Source organism: Carcharodon carcharias, chromosome 8 (assembly GCF_017639515.1).
Source record: "Carcharodon carcharias isolate sCarCar2 chromosome 8, sCarCar2.pri, whole genome shotgun sequence".
NCBI lineage: Eukaryota > Metazoa > Chordata > Chondrichthyes > Lamniformes > Lamnidae > Carcharodon > Carcharodon carcharias.
Window position 1 is genome coordinate 160,675,132 of NC_054474.1, and position 12,919 is coordinate 160,688,050.

The following is a 12,919-nucleotide window of genomic DNA, read 5'->3' on the forward strand; positions in this document are numbered from 1 at the left end:
CTCAAACCCACTCTTACAACAAGCTTTATGCAAACTGGACTATGATGGAATCTGCCTAACCTATTTAATCTCCTGAGGGAAATCTCTGCAAAGATATTCATTTATCCCTACAGGTAATCAAACTAATCTTGTGTAGGGCATGCCTCTAATTTTAAGCAGCTTAACTCCAACCCAGAATAGTTCTCGATTTACACTGGAGTGGATTGAGCTGGGATCAGCAACTTTTATGATGTCACAAAGCCAACTTACATAACACCAAAATAATCAAGACAGTTTCAGTCCAAGAAGAAATACTTGTTCACCAAGAGTGCGAAGATCATTAACCTTAGTACTGCACAGATTAAAGTGCTATATGAACACAGTGTCAACTGTGGTTCAGTGGGTAGCATTCTCACCTGAATCAGAAGGTTGTGGGTTCAAGTCCCACTCCAGAACCTGAGCACATAATCGACTGACATTCCAGTGCAATACTGAAGGGATGCTACACTGTTGAAGGTGCAGGCTGCCCCCTCAGGTGGATGCAAAAGATTCCGATAGCATAATTTCAAAGAAGAGCAGTTGCTATTTTGTTGCAATTAAGATGCAAGACACTGTGATAATCATACACATACTGCTAACAAAAATGATATCACCCAGTGTGTATGCACTCTAATGGATATTAACCATCTAATTGGTACAAACTGTTTGGTACTAGCACAAGTCACTTCTTAAAAAACAATTTTATTAAGTACAAAAGAAAATGTTCAACATATTTTAGTGTCCGCATTACTCTACTGGGAGAGTGGAGTGGGAGTGGGACAGTGAAAACCACAAATATCCCAACTGCAAACTACAATGCCCAACTACTCAAGTTCTGGCTTGTTCATTGTATAAAACTAGTAAGCCTGGCATATTATTGTTCCAACTCAGCATTATGAACTTTAGAATGAATGCTGCAGTTGACAAGCTTTTTCCAGTAAAGCAAGACTCTACAGCTGCATCAGTTGAAGATTTCTATACAATATGTATATATAACCACCCACTGTACAGTAATTACATTTCCAAAAGAAACCCACCGGGCAAATCCATGAAGCATTAGGATTTTTCTTTAATTTTACATACAGATGGCTGGCCAGTTGCTATTTTACTGCAATTAAGCCGTGGACTGTGTGATATTTATATACATACTGCTAACAACTCTAAATGAAATCACCCAGTGTGTATGCATTCGAATGGATATTAACCATTTAAGTGGGACAAACTGTCTGCAGCTGATTAGAGTGTCCTCCAGATAGTACAGATCCCACAGTCTTCATTTGCAATTCTAATATTTTTGTTTAAAAACAGTTTCAAATCCATGGGACAGCCTGTAAATAAGATACACAATGGAAATGCAACTTCAAAGAAAATTAAGTAAGGGACCTTCACAAGAGCCAGAAATTTGTTCTGTACAGAAAGTTTCTAAAGAGTGTTAGCTGAATAATGTAAGGGTTAAACTGTACAGTCATTCTGTCACCCTCACCCCCATCTACTAAAAACCCATCCTAGTTAAATCAAGTCTGTGAAAGGGCAAAATGTGAATTCCTGCCTTACTATTCTGTTTCACAATCCTGGTAAACGTTGTACTTGAGGGAAAATGCACAACCTATAAACATGTAAAATAAATGTGGTTCATAAACATGGTTAAAATCTCAGGGACTGTTTCTACATTCCATGATCCATGCTAAGAAGGGCTAACATCTTGAACCTAGTGACTAAGTGAGATTAGATTGGAATTGTGTGTCTGCTGAACTAAGATTCTATTTTTGTCAAAAATATTTAAATACTGATGACGAATGGCACAACATGCTGATATATCAGTGCAAGTGGTACAATGTTTTCAGTTCCTAAATAGGTAGATTTTGGCCATACCATCCTGGGAAGACATTAAGCAAGGAACTTGCATCAAACTACCCCATCTTTCTGTACTGGGACAGTTTCTCATTGGCTATTTCCTTCTGCACCTATTCAAGTGGCCAGTCAGTTAGCAATATTGAGTGTCTCTGGAGCAGGTTACCTGCATGCCCTCAGTCAGGGAATCGGGGAGAAACAGGAGAAAATTTGAGAATACAAAATTAAAGTAGTGCAGCTTATTTTCAACAAAACAGTAAAAATAAACTATGCACAATTATAATCATAAACCAAAAGAAATGAAGTCTATAAAGCTTAGTTATTTCACTTATACATCAATCACTGCTTCTGTATGATGGAAATTTTATACCAGCCCTGTGAGATAAAGTCAAATATACTGAGAGAGAACTTAACCCATAATATTTTCATTTCCATCTCTGTTTTTGTTCGCCATATATGTCTTCTTTCTCTTTTTCATTCTGTTTGTGTCTTCTGGAACTTGGACACTTGTTGAGACCATAAGCCATATCTTTACTATTTCTACACACAGAGGTCCCAGAAGGAGGTTCCAAACTTCTGTTCAGAGTAGAAGTATTAAGTTTATCACCACCAGCTCTTGAAAGAGAATTTCCACTAGGCTGACCAAAATGTGAAGGATGAGAAGCACCACGTCCACTAATAGATGCAGATGAATCTGGTGGTACAACACGTGACTCTGAAGGAGTTTGATAGGATTGAGTACCCTCACGCAAAGATTCTGCTCTCCGGGCCAGTCTCGGATCTCTAAGCTTAGCCTGAGCAGATAACTCTGACTTGCAAGATGTCTGAGGCTGCGAAACATTAGCTGATATCCGGGGCTCTACAGTAACAGAAGCTTGAGTTTTATGCAAATGATGGGGTAATGAAGCTGCTTGTTGAGAAGGAATCGGTGCTTTTTGGAACTGTCCACTGTGGACATCAGCTACTTGACGTGTAGCAGTTTTGAAACTGAAACTATCATTCCATGAACTTTTCCGTGTAAGATCAGGAACCTTTTTCTGTTCACTTATTAACGAACATGGATCAGAAATATTTCTCTGGAAAGCGGGCCTGGGTTTCATAATTTTGTGGCAGTCTTTCTTATATTCGCTTTCACATGTTTTCACTATGGCTCCTCTCTTTTGTGCATCCTGAATTAAAGCGTTCCAGTCTTTACTTTCCTAAAACACACAAGAGAAAATGGCCGATGTCACAAGCACAAATTCATCCTTCACACATGTAAATAAACAAACTAGTTATGAAAGGCAAGATGCTTATTCTTTAAAAAGTTTGCAGATACAAAGCCAGTTATTCTGTGTCAACAGTTCTGACAATTAAACCATTACGTTATTAAAGCATTACTGCAACTTTGAGCAACTATCTAATACTGCAGTCTTACAAGGACAATTCAGTGGTTGACAGCCCATTTTTCTCTCACTCACTATCCCTTCTTCTTTATCTGTTGCTGCAATCTTACGGTTGCTCTTTCCCTCTCTGTCCAGCACTGATTAGTCTCTTAATTTATTGCTTTTTTCTTTGAAACCCATATCTGGTGACATGCAAGTCAGTCACTTTATTTATCAAGTCTTTTCATTTCAGTTTGGTGGTATCATACAATGTGTCTTGGTTCCATAAAACAATTCATTAATCAAGTTAAAACAGTTGCTCTCTGAAAATGGATAACATATGAGTGGATGCGTAAATGTTGATGAACCTTCACTTTAAAAACATGCTGGAGAATTGCGTGCCAGAGAGATTCCGGCCTGGATGGTAGTCCGGAAGTGAATTCTGTGAGGGGTGGGGCTGTTGAGAGGTCAGGACACTGGGAAGAAAAAGCGTTCCCCAAACGTCCTGCATTACTTATTGCAGGGCTCCTTTAAGTGGGGATCAAAAGGCTAAAGCCTGCGTCACAAGGCCAAAGTTCGCAAGAGTAGTTAAGTGTACTAGGGGAGAGAGAGAGACGATGGGGTGTCAGATATTGATCCAGAGGGACCAATTGTCAAGAAATTGGTGAAACAGGTACACTACTGCAAGAGGTAGGGAGGTAAATGAGAATTTACTGGGCTACCTTGCTGGTGCCGTTCTCCGCCTGACCCACACACAGTATTCTAAAGCAGCCTCATTATAATATTTAGATGGCCAACCCGCTTCCCAAGAGCAGGTTGATCACCCATCACTCATCCCACCTCTGTTAAAACTGCAAGTGGTTCAGTTTGAGGCAGGTTGGGTACCTGTTTCAGATTTTGCAATTTGACCTTTGACAAGGCCCCAATCTATCAATTTTTGGGAGTTAAGATTCAGCCCTACATCCCCATTAATAGTGAGCGAACCACATACATTCAAATAGGGTTTACTGTAAAGTGTTATAGCAAGATGGCTAAAATAACAATTTCAGAATAGTTCATGGAAAAATGGTTCAATTTTTAAAAAAATTGATATTGCTCTGACTACCAACTCAACTGATCAGCATAGCCCCTATAAAATCAAATCTGATCAATATTTCATTACGAACCATGAGAGTTTTCAGATTTCCCAGAATGAAGAGACTCAGTCGAGCTCGCGTAATTGTAACATTCATTCTCTGTCGATCTGCTAAGAACCTGGAAAAGGATCAAATAGAATGACAAAAATAAAATCAGTAACATTGCTTCTTTTAACTCAATACAAATCATACATCTAATCACTAGTGCAAAAGTGTTTAAACTGGGGTCTCCAGACCCTAGTGGGTTCATAAGGTCTTCGGATTTCTGCATTTGTTTGTTTAACTCATCAGATGCCAATGAAACATTTTCTGCACCAACAGTTTTCCTTTGGAAAGATAACATTGTCTTTGCAAACAAAGTTAGGAGGTCACTCTAGGGATCATATCAATTTTTGTGTCGTGTTTCATTGGGACAGGTGCTGGTGCACAATATGGGTCACAGGAAGAAAAAGCATGTTGGTACCTGGGTGGGCTTTTATACTTGCAATAGGCCTTACACAAAAAGGGTTAAAACCACAGCTATAGTATAAAAATGAAAAACATCTGGCTTTTCTTATGCTCACTTCTTCAATTTGAAAAAGCCACACATATAGAGTAACAGATTCTTTCAATAATCTTGAAGTTTGCTTCTCTCGCCCACCGTAACACACACACACACGCATTAAGATAGCATGCAAACTACATGCATCATTCTTTTCCCCACTCACATCCATCCCTCAAATTTGCGAAGTATAATATTGAGGGAAGTTCGAAAGTTTAGCAGATTTACAAGGCTGAATCTGAGAATTGATAAATAACCCTCAAAGTTTTCAGATCTGAAACCGATGCAATTTTAATTTCTAATGACAGAATTCCCAGTTCCAGTTGATTTTGAGCTTCCTTCACTACCTAGTGTCAAGTACCAGGCTACTGTTGAAATTTGGTGTTGTCATTTCTGGATATCACATGTGAGGACAGCCTCATAATTCACCCAACTGTAAAACAGCAAGAGTTGCTTGTTCAAATTTTACAATACTTAAGAGTTCCTATAAACGTTAATGGGCATCTTAGAGACACCGTGCGAGACTGCAAGACAGAGAGAACTAGAGTGCAAGAGCATGCAAGTGGGGTGCTAACTTCAAGATGATTTCGATAGGATCTGTTTCTCCTTGCACTCTCAGCCTTCCTAGCACTTCTTAACCTTCTCAGACAAGAAAGGTCTATAAAGAAGCATGATGGAATAGAAAAAGAATTAAATTTAACTGTAATACAATGGGGTGAAGAGGCCAAACACTAACAAATCAAAGAAAAATCACTTCACCCAATATTTCCTTGAAGATTGCTTGCTCTGACGCAGGTGACAATGATGCAATCCTTCTCACATCCTTGAAACCCATCTACTGTGCCCACCTGCACTGACCTGAAAGAGGAAAACCAATGCATTAAAATTATATATTTTCCCCTTTACAACATTAAAACTCTGATCATAGCTACCAATAAAATGAAGATTTACTGGACAGTAGAAATATACATTCTGAACATTGTAAACTGGTTCATATTTCAGTATAACCCAGATCTGTGGAAAGTCAATACTGTTCCTTCGGGACAATTTTATTCTTTTGTTTTCCCCACTTACGAAGGTGCTGACTCCCTGCTGGGGTGCAGCTGAACTGACATCAGGTATGCTCCAGTACCTTGCTGCATTTATGTGCAAGTGTACACATTTAATATGGGAAAGCTATTTTGTGGGCAAGAAGCACCATAATGCTGATTGTGGCCTCATCCAACATCAAATTACTTCCAGGCGGAGCCACAAGGAAGGGACCTGGAGCTGAAATCCTAGCTTGTTTTGCCTTACCTAATACTGAGGTGCTGAGGTCAATTGTAATGCCCCTATAATCACCTGCCCTGTTCTGTATTTCAACTCAGTTATGTGGGAAGTCATGAAGATTGTTTTTGAGCTAGGCCTAATCATTACTTTACAAGACTTCATTTGTTTTCACTGACTTGCATTTGAAGGGAGCTTTTTAACATCAAGGGAAGTTTGGTCTAATTTCAGCTACACACTTGTTAACATCTGATTCTTCTTTCATAAAAGTGCACATCTCCTAGTGGTGAACATGAACTAAACCTGCTTTCCAGTCATTTGATGAGAAATATAGCACAGCACTTTAAAACTAAATTGATCAAATTACTACAACCTTATATAAGACATGCATTTTGTAAAATAGTCCAGGAATTTGGCTTCCAGTTGCATTATAGCTGATCTCATGACTTCCATAAATCTTAGTGACTAGGACAAAAACGGCATAGTCCTTTCACAGGTTGGCTACCTACCAATTTAGCCAGGGCCAAAACAGTATAGAAAACAAACTATGCAAATAACTATGCAATTAAATATTAACATGAAAAATGAAAACTGACCCCAATGGAGAACAGCATTTTAATATATTATCAAGTGCTAAATTTTAGATGTTTGCATGCTTATTGGTGGTCTTCATCTCTTATTACAGTTTATAAATCCTTAGGTGTTAGCCAAGACAATCTGGGAGCAACAATTTTGTTAAACATCACTAGCTGTGACACCATTAATGGGAATCCCATCCATACACCAGGACACAGATCCTTGTCAGTTGCATGATGCCCGCCATGGAACTTCAGTAGCTATGTGTAAAGTTCAAATCCATATTCCATTAATTTGCGTACATCTCAAGTTACGATGCTAACAGTTAAATTGCAAATCAAACTGAGCTCTATCAGTAGATGAACCATCAAACAAACTTTTCCAAACTTTCAAGCTCACAAAAACCAGTATAAAAGATTTGTATATGTAATAAAGATCAAATGTTTCTGATATCAATTATTTACATACCTGCCTTGTTCAAGTCTAGCCATTTTAAACTCTTGCTCAATTTGATTCATGATTTTGTGTTTTTGTGCATTATAGGGGGTGATCACTCCAATATTACGGCACATCCCTTTTTGTTTCTCTGCAATCATACTGATTAAAGCTATTACCAGTTTCACTTCCTGTGTGTTGATATAAGAGCTGTAACAAAAGAGGTGGAATAAAGATGAGATACAAAGGACAAGGAAAAAGCATGCTATGTGCTGCTTGCGAATGCTGTGTAGTTTCCAATAGTACCAGAATGTTTCATATTAAATTACAAGCAGTGTAGTGACTAAATAATTCCCTCTGCTTAAGCCATTAACAATTACCACATTCCCAAATATACAGAGCTCAATTTTAAAATGACAATAAGCTACTAGTGACTAACACACCAAGTATATTCTAACCATCCTCAGTTCAGTGGTTGGTACCATACCCAAAGAGCAACACGCCACCTCATATGATCCTGATTAACACAGCCCACAAAACTCTTGAGTTTTATCCCAAGTCTATGCTGAATTAGCAGAGGTCTGCTAAATTGGCCTCAGCTTGTCTGGGCTGGGGAGGCAGCTAAGAAAAGTAGTCCTCTCTACAGCTGCCAAAAATGTTGCTTTGGGATTAAGCAGTAGGAAGCATTACTGCTGGCTTTTGTCCTTCATGCTAATCCCATGGGATGTATATGTTGCTTCTATTTGGCACTCCTGCACAACCTTCACACAAGGAAATACTACTGAAAGCAAAGATAACAAAAATATGTAAATGATAAACAGTCCTGAAAACAATGATTACTCTGGTGAGAACTGCAGCACTCTCCCATCTGCTTGACACTAGCAGCTACTCTCCTGTCATAGTATATAACAAATGTAAGATAGGAAACACATTGAAAAAAAAAAAATCAGATTTAAAACGCACTCTTTCTCCCGATATTCATGTCCATCCGTCACATCAAACAACATGTATGACTGGAAAGGCCAGCTCGGAGAACAACGCTGCACCTCTATCTTTCTGGATAAACATAAGAGGTGAGGGGAAGAGGAGGAAAGAGATTAGGAATAATAACATGCACACTAGGGCCATTAGAAAAAGCTACATCATATTTCAAAACTACTATAAAACAGGATTGATTTTGATGATTACAGTGCTACATTATTTTGGCATTTAAAGTTACAACAAATATGTTATTATATAGCTACCATATTTCAATAGCTTAATAGTCCAGACCAAGTTTAGTAAGTTCCTTCAGTAGGGCAACAGCCTTCAATGTATCAGAGGTCAAAAGCTATTCCCATTGTGTGTGACTTTGGTTTTGAGTCACTTTAAAAAATGAAAGTGAATATCCCAGAGGATTATTTACAATAACAGTAAAATATAAAAAGCTGTAAGATACTTTAGTTAAGTAATTTCTTGTGATATTCATGTAGTTATGCAAATTTAGAAGAGCAAGATAAATATGTTTTAAATGAAGGTGACTAATTTTGATCAATCAGCATCCAGTAAAATGCATTAAACTCCTCCAGGTTAAGTACATATAATAATAACATCACAAAATAAATTGTTCTAGCTGCTAAGAAGAATGATATTCAAAACTCTTCAATGTTGATTTACAACCATAATTTTTAAGAAGATAACTGATCTTAAAATAAATCCCTCATTGGCAAGTGATATTAAGGAATGTGACCTGTTATAATTTTATCCCAAAGTAATCTCTGATAGTTTTGTGCAGGTACAAGGGCACAAAATCAATCGCTCTAAACAATCTCCATCACTAAAGCGTTTTATGTTATGTGCAACTGATGACAATCATACATTGTCCTGTCATGACTGCCTTTGGAATTATATACAGAAAATATATATGGCAGAGAATCAGTGTTTCATGATCAGTGAACAGCTGTCAAATTTATGAAGTGCCTTCACGGCTGACATCCGACTGGAGAAGTACACTGACTGGGAACGTTAATAGGGGAAGGGGCCACCAGAAATTGGATTTAAGCTCATTCTTGTGAAACCCAAGTTGTAATGTACAAGTGACTTAATAATCTATGCCCTCTTACTCATCAGTCTTTAACAAATTCCCATAAATGTACTTGGAGGGGAACAGACAGATATCAGGATGCATTCTGTACTGGGTTAATAGCATCATCACTGGGCTCCGTCCACAAATGTTCTGCTTCACTTCATCATGCAGGCATTTTTGCAAACGGCACATCATTGATCGGCCATAGTTAAACTCCTTTGCTTTCTATAAAAAGGCAAAAAAGTGTTAATATTTTTTCAATTGCTTTTTATCTGTGTGGGACATCAGGATTTTTAACAAATAAATGACACAAATGGTACACTGGAATATCATTTTATATAAAACATTTAACAATGGTTTTACTTCAGCAGAGGCAACCATGTTGCAATGTCATTATGCAAGGCACTGCAGCAAGGACAAATACTTCATGAATTTGATCCTGCTGTTTGTTGGGAAAGCAGAAACATAAGACCATGACAAACAAAAGCAGGTGTAGGCCATCCAGTCCTGTGAGCTTGCTCTGCCATTTAATAAGATCATGGCTGATCCTCGACTTCAATACTTTCCTCCTCGACCCCCTATTCCCTTAGAGTCCAAAATTTATTATTAAGAAATGGGAACATACCGGAGGGGGGCGGAGGACTCCATTTCCCGCAGGCCCAAGAGTTCCGGCGTGTGCGTGGAGTGCAGCAGGGTGACATGCTCAGCCAAGTGTTCTGGTTCTTTGGGGTCATGGCAGAGATCACCAGGGCGCTTGCATGTTGATGGTGGTACAGAAACCTGACCATGGACCTGCAGTGGCTGGAATAGGTAAGCCCATGTGACTGGGTGTGTTGGGAGGCAGAAGGTGGTGGTTCCAGGCAGCAAAAGTGCTGCTGTTGGCAGGCTTCTGGTAGTGAGGACTCAGGAGAAGTCCTGGGGAGCCAAGAAGGAAGCAGAAGTTTGTTGGTTCTGTGTTGGGAAGGGTTGGTGCTCAGAGGAAGTCCTGTGAGCTACTAATAGCTTGGTACAGCCAGGAGACTGAAGTGTGGAGAAACCCAGGGGCAGTGCCAGCTCAGTGAAGCTACTGATCTGCTAAAGACCTGAAATTAGCCAGTAATTAGAGGCTGGACTGCAGCTTTGTGAATTCCATGGAAGGCAGTCTCAGAAGAAGAGATTGAACCAGTGGGAAACGAGCAGCCATTGATGCACTCTGAATCAGAGCGGCTTTTAAGGGAATTCAGAAGCTAAATCTTTGAAAGTGGAAGCTTGCAATCCCCCATGAGGGAGACAGTTTTCACAAGATTGTGTAACCCACCATGGATACTGAAATCTGGGTGGGTTGTTGAGAAATCCATAGGATCTGCCTTGGTCGCATTTGCTATTTATTGTGCAGTTTGGTATATTCAACCTCAATTTGCCTATTAATTCATATTTTTCTCATGATAATTCTGGATGTTAGAAGTTAAGATAGATATGCTAAATTGTTTTACTTTTCTGACTTTGCATATTAAACTTATTTTGTTTGTTTAAAAATGAAATCTTGTAGCTTTATTCTCTAAGTACCCAGGATTTCAAACTTTGGATCATAACACCATCAACCTCAGCCTTACATATATTCAACTACTGAGTATCTGGGATAGAGAAATTCCAAAGATTCACAAACCTTTGAGTGAAGAAATTTTTCATCTCAGTCCAAAATGGCCGATCCCTTATCGTAAGACTATGGACTCCTTTTTCTAGACCCTCAAGGGTTGTTTGCCAAGTTAGCAGTGGGTAAAGATTTTCAATGGGTCTATTGCATTCTCTAATAATGACGGTTTATTCTGCACTCAGACTCCAAGTAGCAATATTGCTTGTGTGCGAAAGATGAACTAACATGAATCACATGTGCTAGATTAATTTGTTCTGCAGGGACAGGAATGTTGTCATTATGGGAGGAAATCAAAGAGAGGGGAATTACTTTTCTCCGAGTCAGAGAAGGAAACCTGTCCTTCCTCTTAAGTGTATATCCGTGGGGGAGAAAATAGATCTAATATTCATACAGGAAAGGGAGCAGCATGAACCTTGGGGGGGGGGGCGGGTGGCACAGGGGCTAGGTGAATGAGGGGTGAGCAAACAAGGAAGAAAAATGGAAATTTGGGATTTTTAAATTCAGCTATTAGATGACAGTAAAGTGTTGCACAAAATTGCCCAAAATTCCTGACATATTTCTAAAGTCATTCTTACCATGGAGATTATGGTTGGTGGCAGTTGCTCATGGTCTCCAACAAGAACAAGTTTAGGACAACGGAATATCAAAGGAATCAGTATTTCAGTTTCACATGCCTGCCCGGCCTGAGAAGAACAGGAGAAATAGTTCAGGATCACAATCGTGCAGTGACGGCTAAGCATATGATGGTTAACTCTACACTTAGTTCCCAAGTAACAATATTTTGAGAGAGATCAACAAACAGGAACAGTATGTGCTGGCTTTCTGTTCTGCAAGGACAGGAATGTTCCCACAGTGGGAGGTTATTGTCTATTTAAACCCCCACTACTAGGTCTCCATCAAATCTACATGGCAACTCTCAACTATCAGAGAGGTAACATTAATTTTTGGTAGAGGGCCAAAATCAAAAGCAGTGACTTGCTTGAGGGACACTGGCTGTTGCCAAAATTTTGATAAAAGCATAAAAGGTGAACCTTGTGCTTCAGTGCCTGATGTTGTAGGGGTTATTTTCAAAAACAAAAAGTGACAATCAAGTGTTTTGCAATTCCTCTGTGAAACACCCCAAGTCACCCTTGGTAACTACAAGAGGCACCACTTTCAGCCAATCACTTTTCAGAAATCTCCTGGAAGAGTGGGCCTCACAGAGGGAAGGCTGGGCACTGACTTTGAAAAGCATCACCCTCCTCCCCAAGATGTTGAATGTTGAATCAAACTCTGGTAAATGTTTTGTATTACCATTCACATTGTAATTAAATTCAATAGTTCAGCATGTTTATCTGGTGAGTAGCTGCACTATTCAAGAAATCCCAAATTAAATTACATTCTGTATTCTGACAAAAATGAACCTATTAGCTAATTTTGATGTTACAAACTCATTGACGGCAGGCAAATAAGCAGAGCTGTGTACATGCATTTGGGAAGGAAATGCTACACACATGGAAAACATGGGGCTCTACTTCACTGCTGTGAAATAAAGCTAACAATGCATCCTTTACATAGTTTAAATGCAACATGATGTTTCTCAACTTCTGAGTCCCTTATTTTGCCTTTCTTCATTTTTAGCCTTTTTGCCCATCTGCACCATAACCCCACCCCCGCACCAAAGTCACTATTTTCATTTTGGACTCTGCCTCCCTCCTTTAATTTCCCATTTGCTGCTTCTTAGCTTCGGCCACAATACCTCCCAAACCTGTGACCTCTACCACTGAGAAGGCCAAGGGCAACGTGCATGTATACACACAACTATACGCAATAGGAGAAGTAGGCCAGTCAGCCCCTCGAGCCTGATCCACCATTCGATAACATCATGGCTGATCTGTTTGTGTTTCGAATTCCACATTCCCATCAACCTGCGATAACCTATTGTTCCCTTTCCTAACAACGTCAACTTCCTCCTTAAAAATATTCAATGGCCCCGTCTCCATTGCCTTCTGAGGCAGAGTGCTCCAATGTTGCACAGCCCTCAGAAAAAAATTC

The 12,919-nt window shown here is 39.3% G+C and overlaps 1 protein-coding gene across 5 annotated transcripts in view; it reads right to left on the reverse strand.

Moving 5' to 3' along the window:
• Positions 1-704: 704 nt before the first annotated feature.
• The window catches only part of setx (senataxin), an 86,924-nt gene continuing 74,709 nt past the window's right edge, over positions 705-12,919 (reverse strand). For all 5 annotated transcript variants that reach the window (XM_041194105.1, XM_041194104.1, XM_041194102.1 and 2 more), the window contains 7 exons: positions 11,461-11,568; positions 9,290-9,477; positions 8,151-8,243; positions 7,221-7,397; positions 5,670-5,768; positions 4,400-4,487; positions 705-3,068 (listed from right to left, as the gene is read on the reverse strand). In XM_041194105.1, coding sequence (XP_041050039.1) covers positions 2,295-3,068; positions 4,400-4,487; positions 5,670-5,768; positions 7,221-7,397; positions 8,151-8,243; positions 9,290-9,477; positions 11,461-11,568 — 1,527 coding nt within the window. In that variant the 3' untranslated portion in view covers positions 705-2,294. The remainder of the gene's footprint in view (positions 3,069-4,399; positions 4,488-5,669; positions 5,769-7,220; positions 7,398-8,150; positions 8,244-9,289; positions 9,478-11,460; positions 11,569-12,919) is intronic.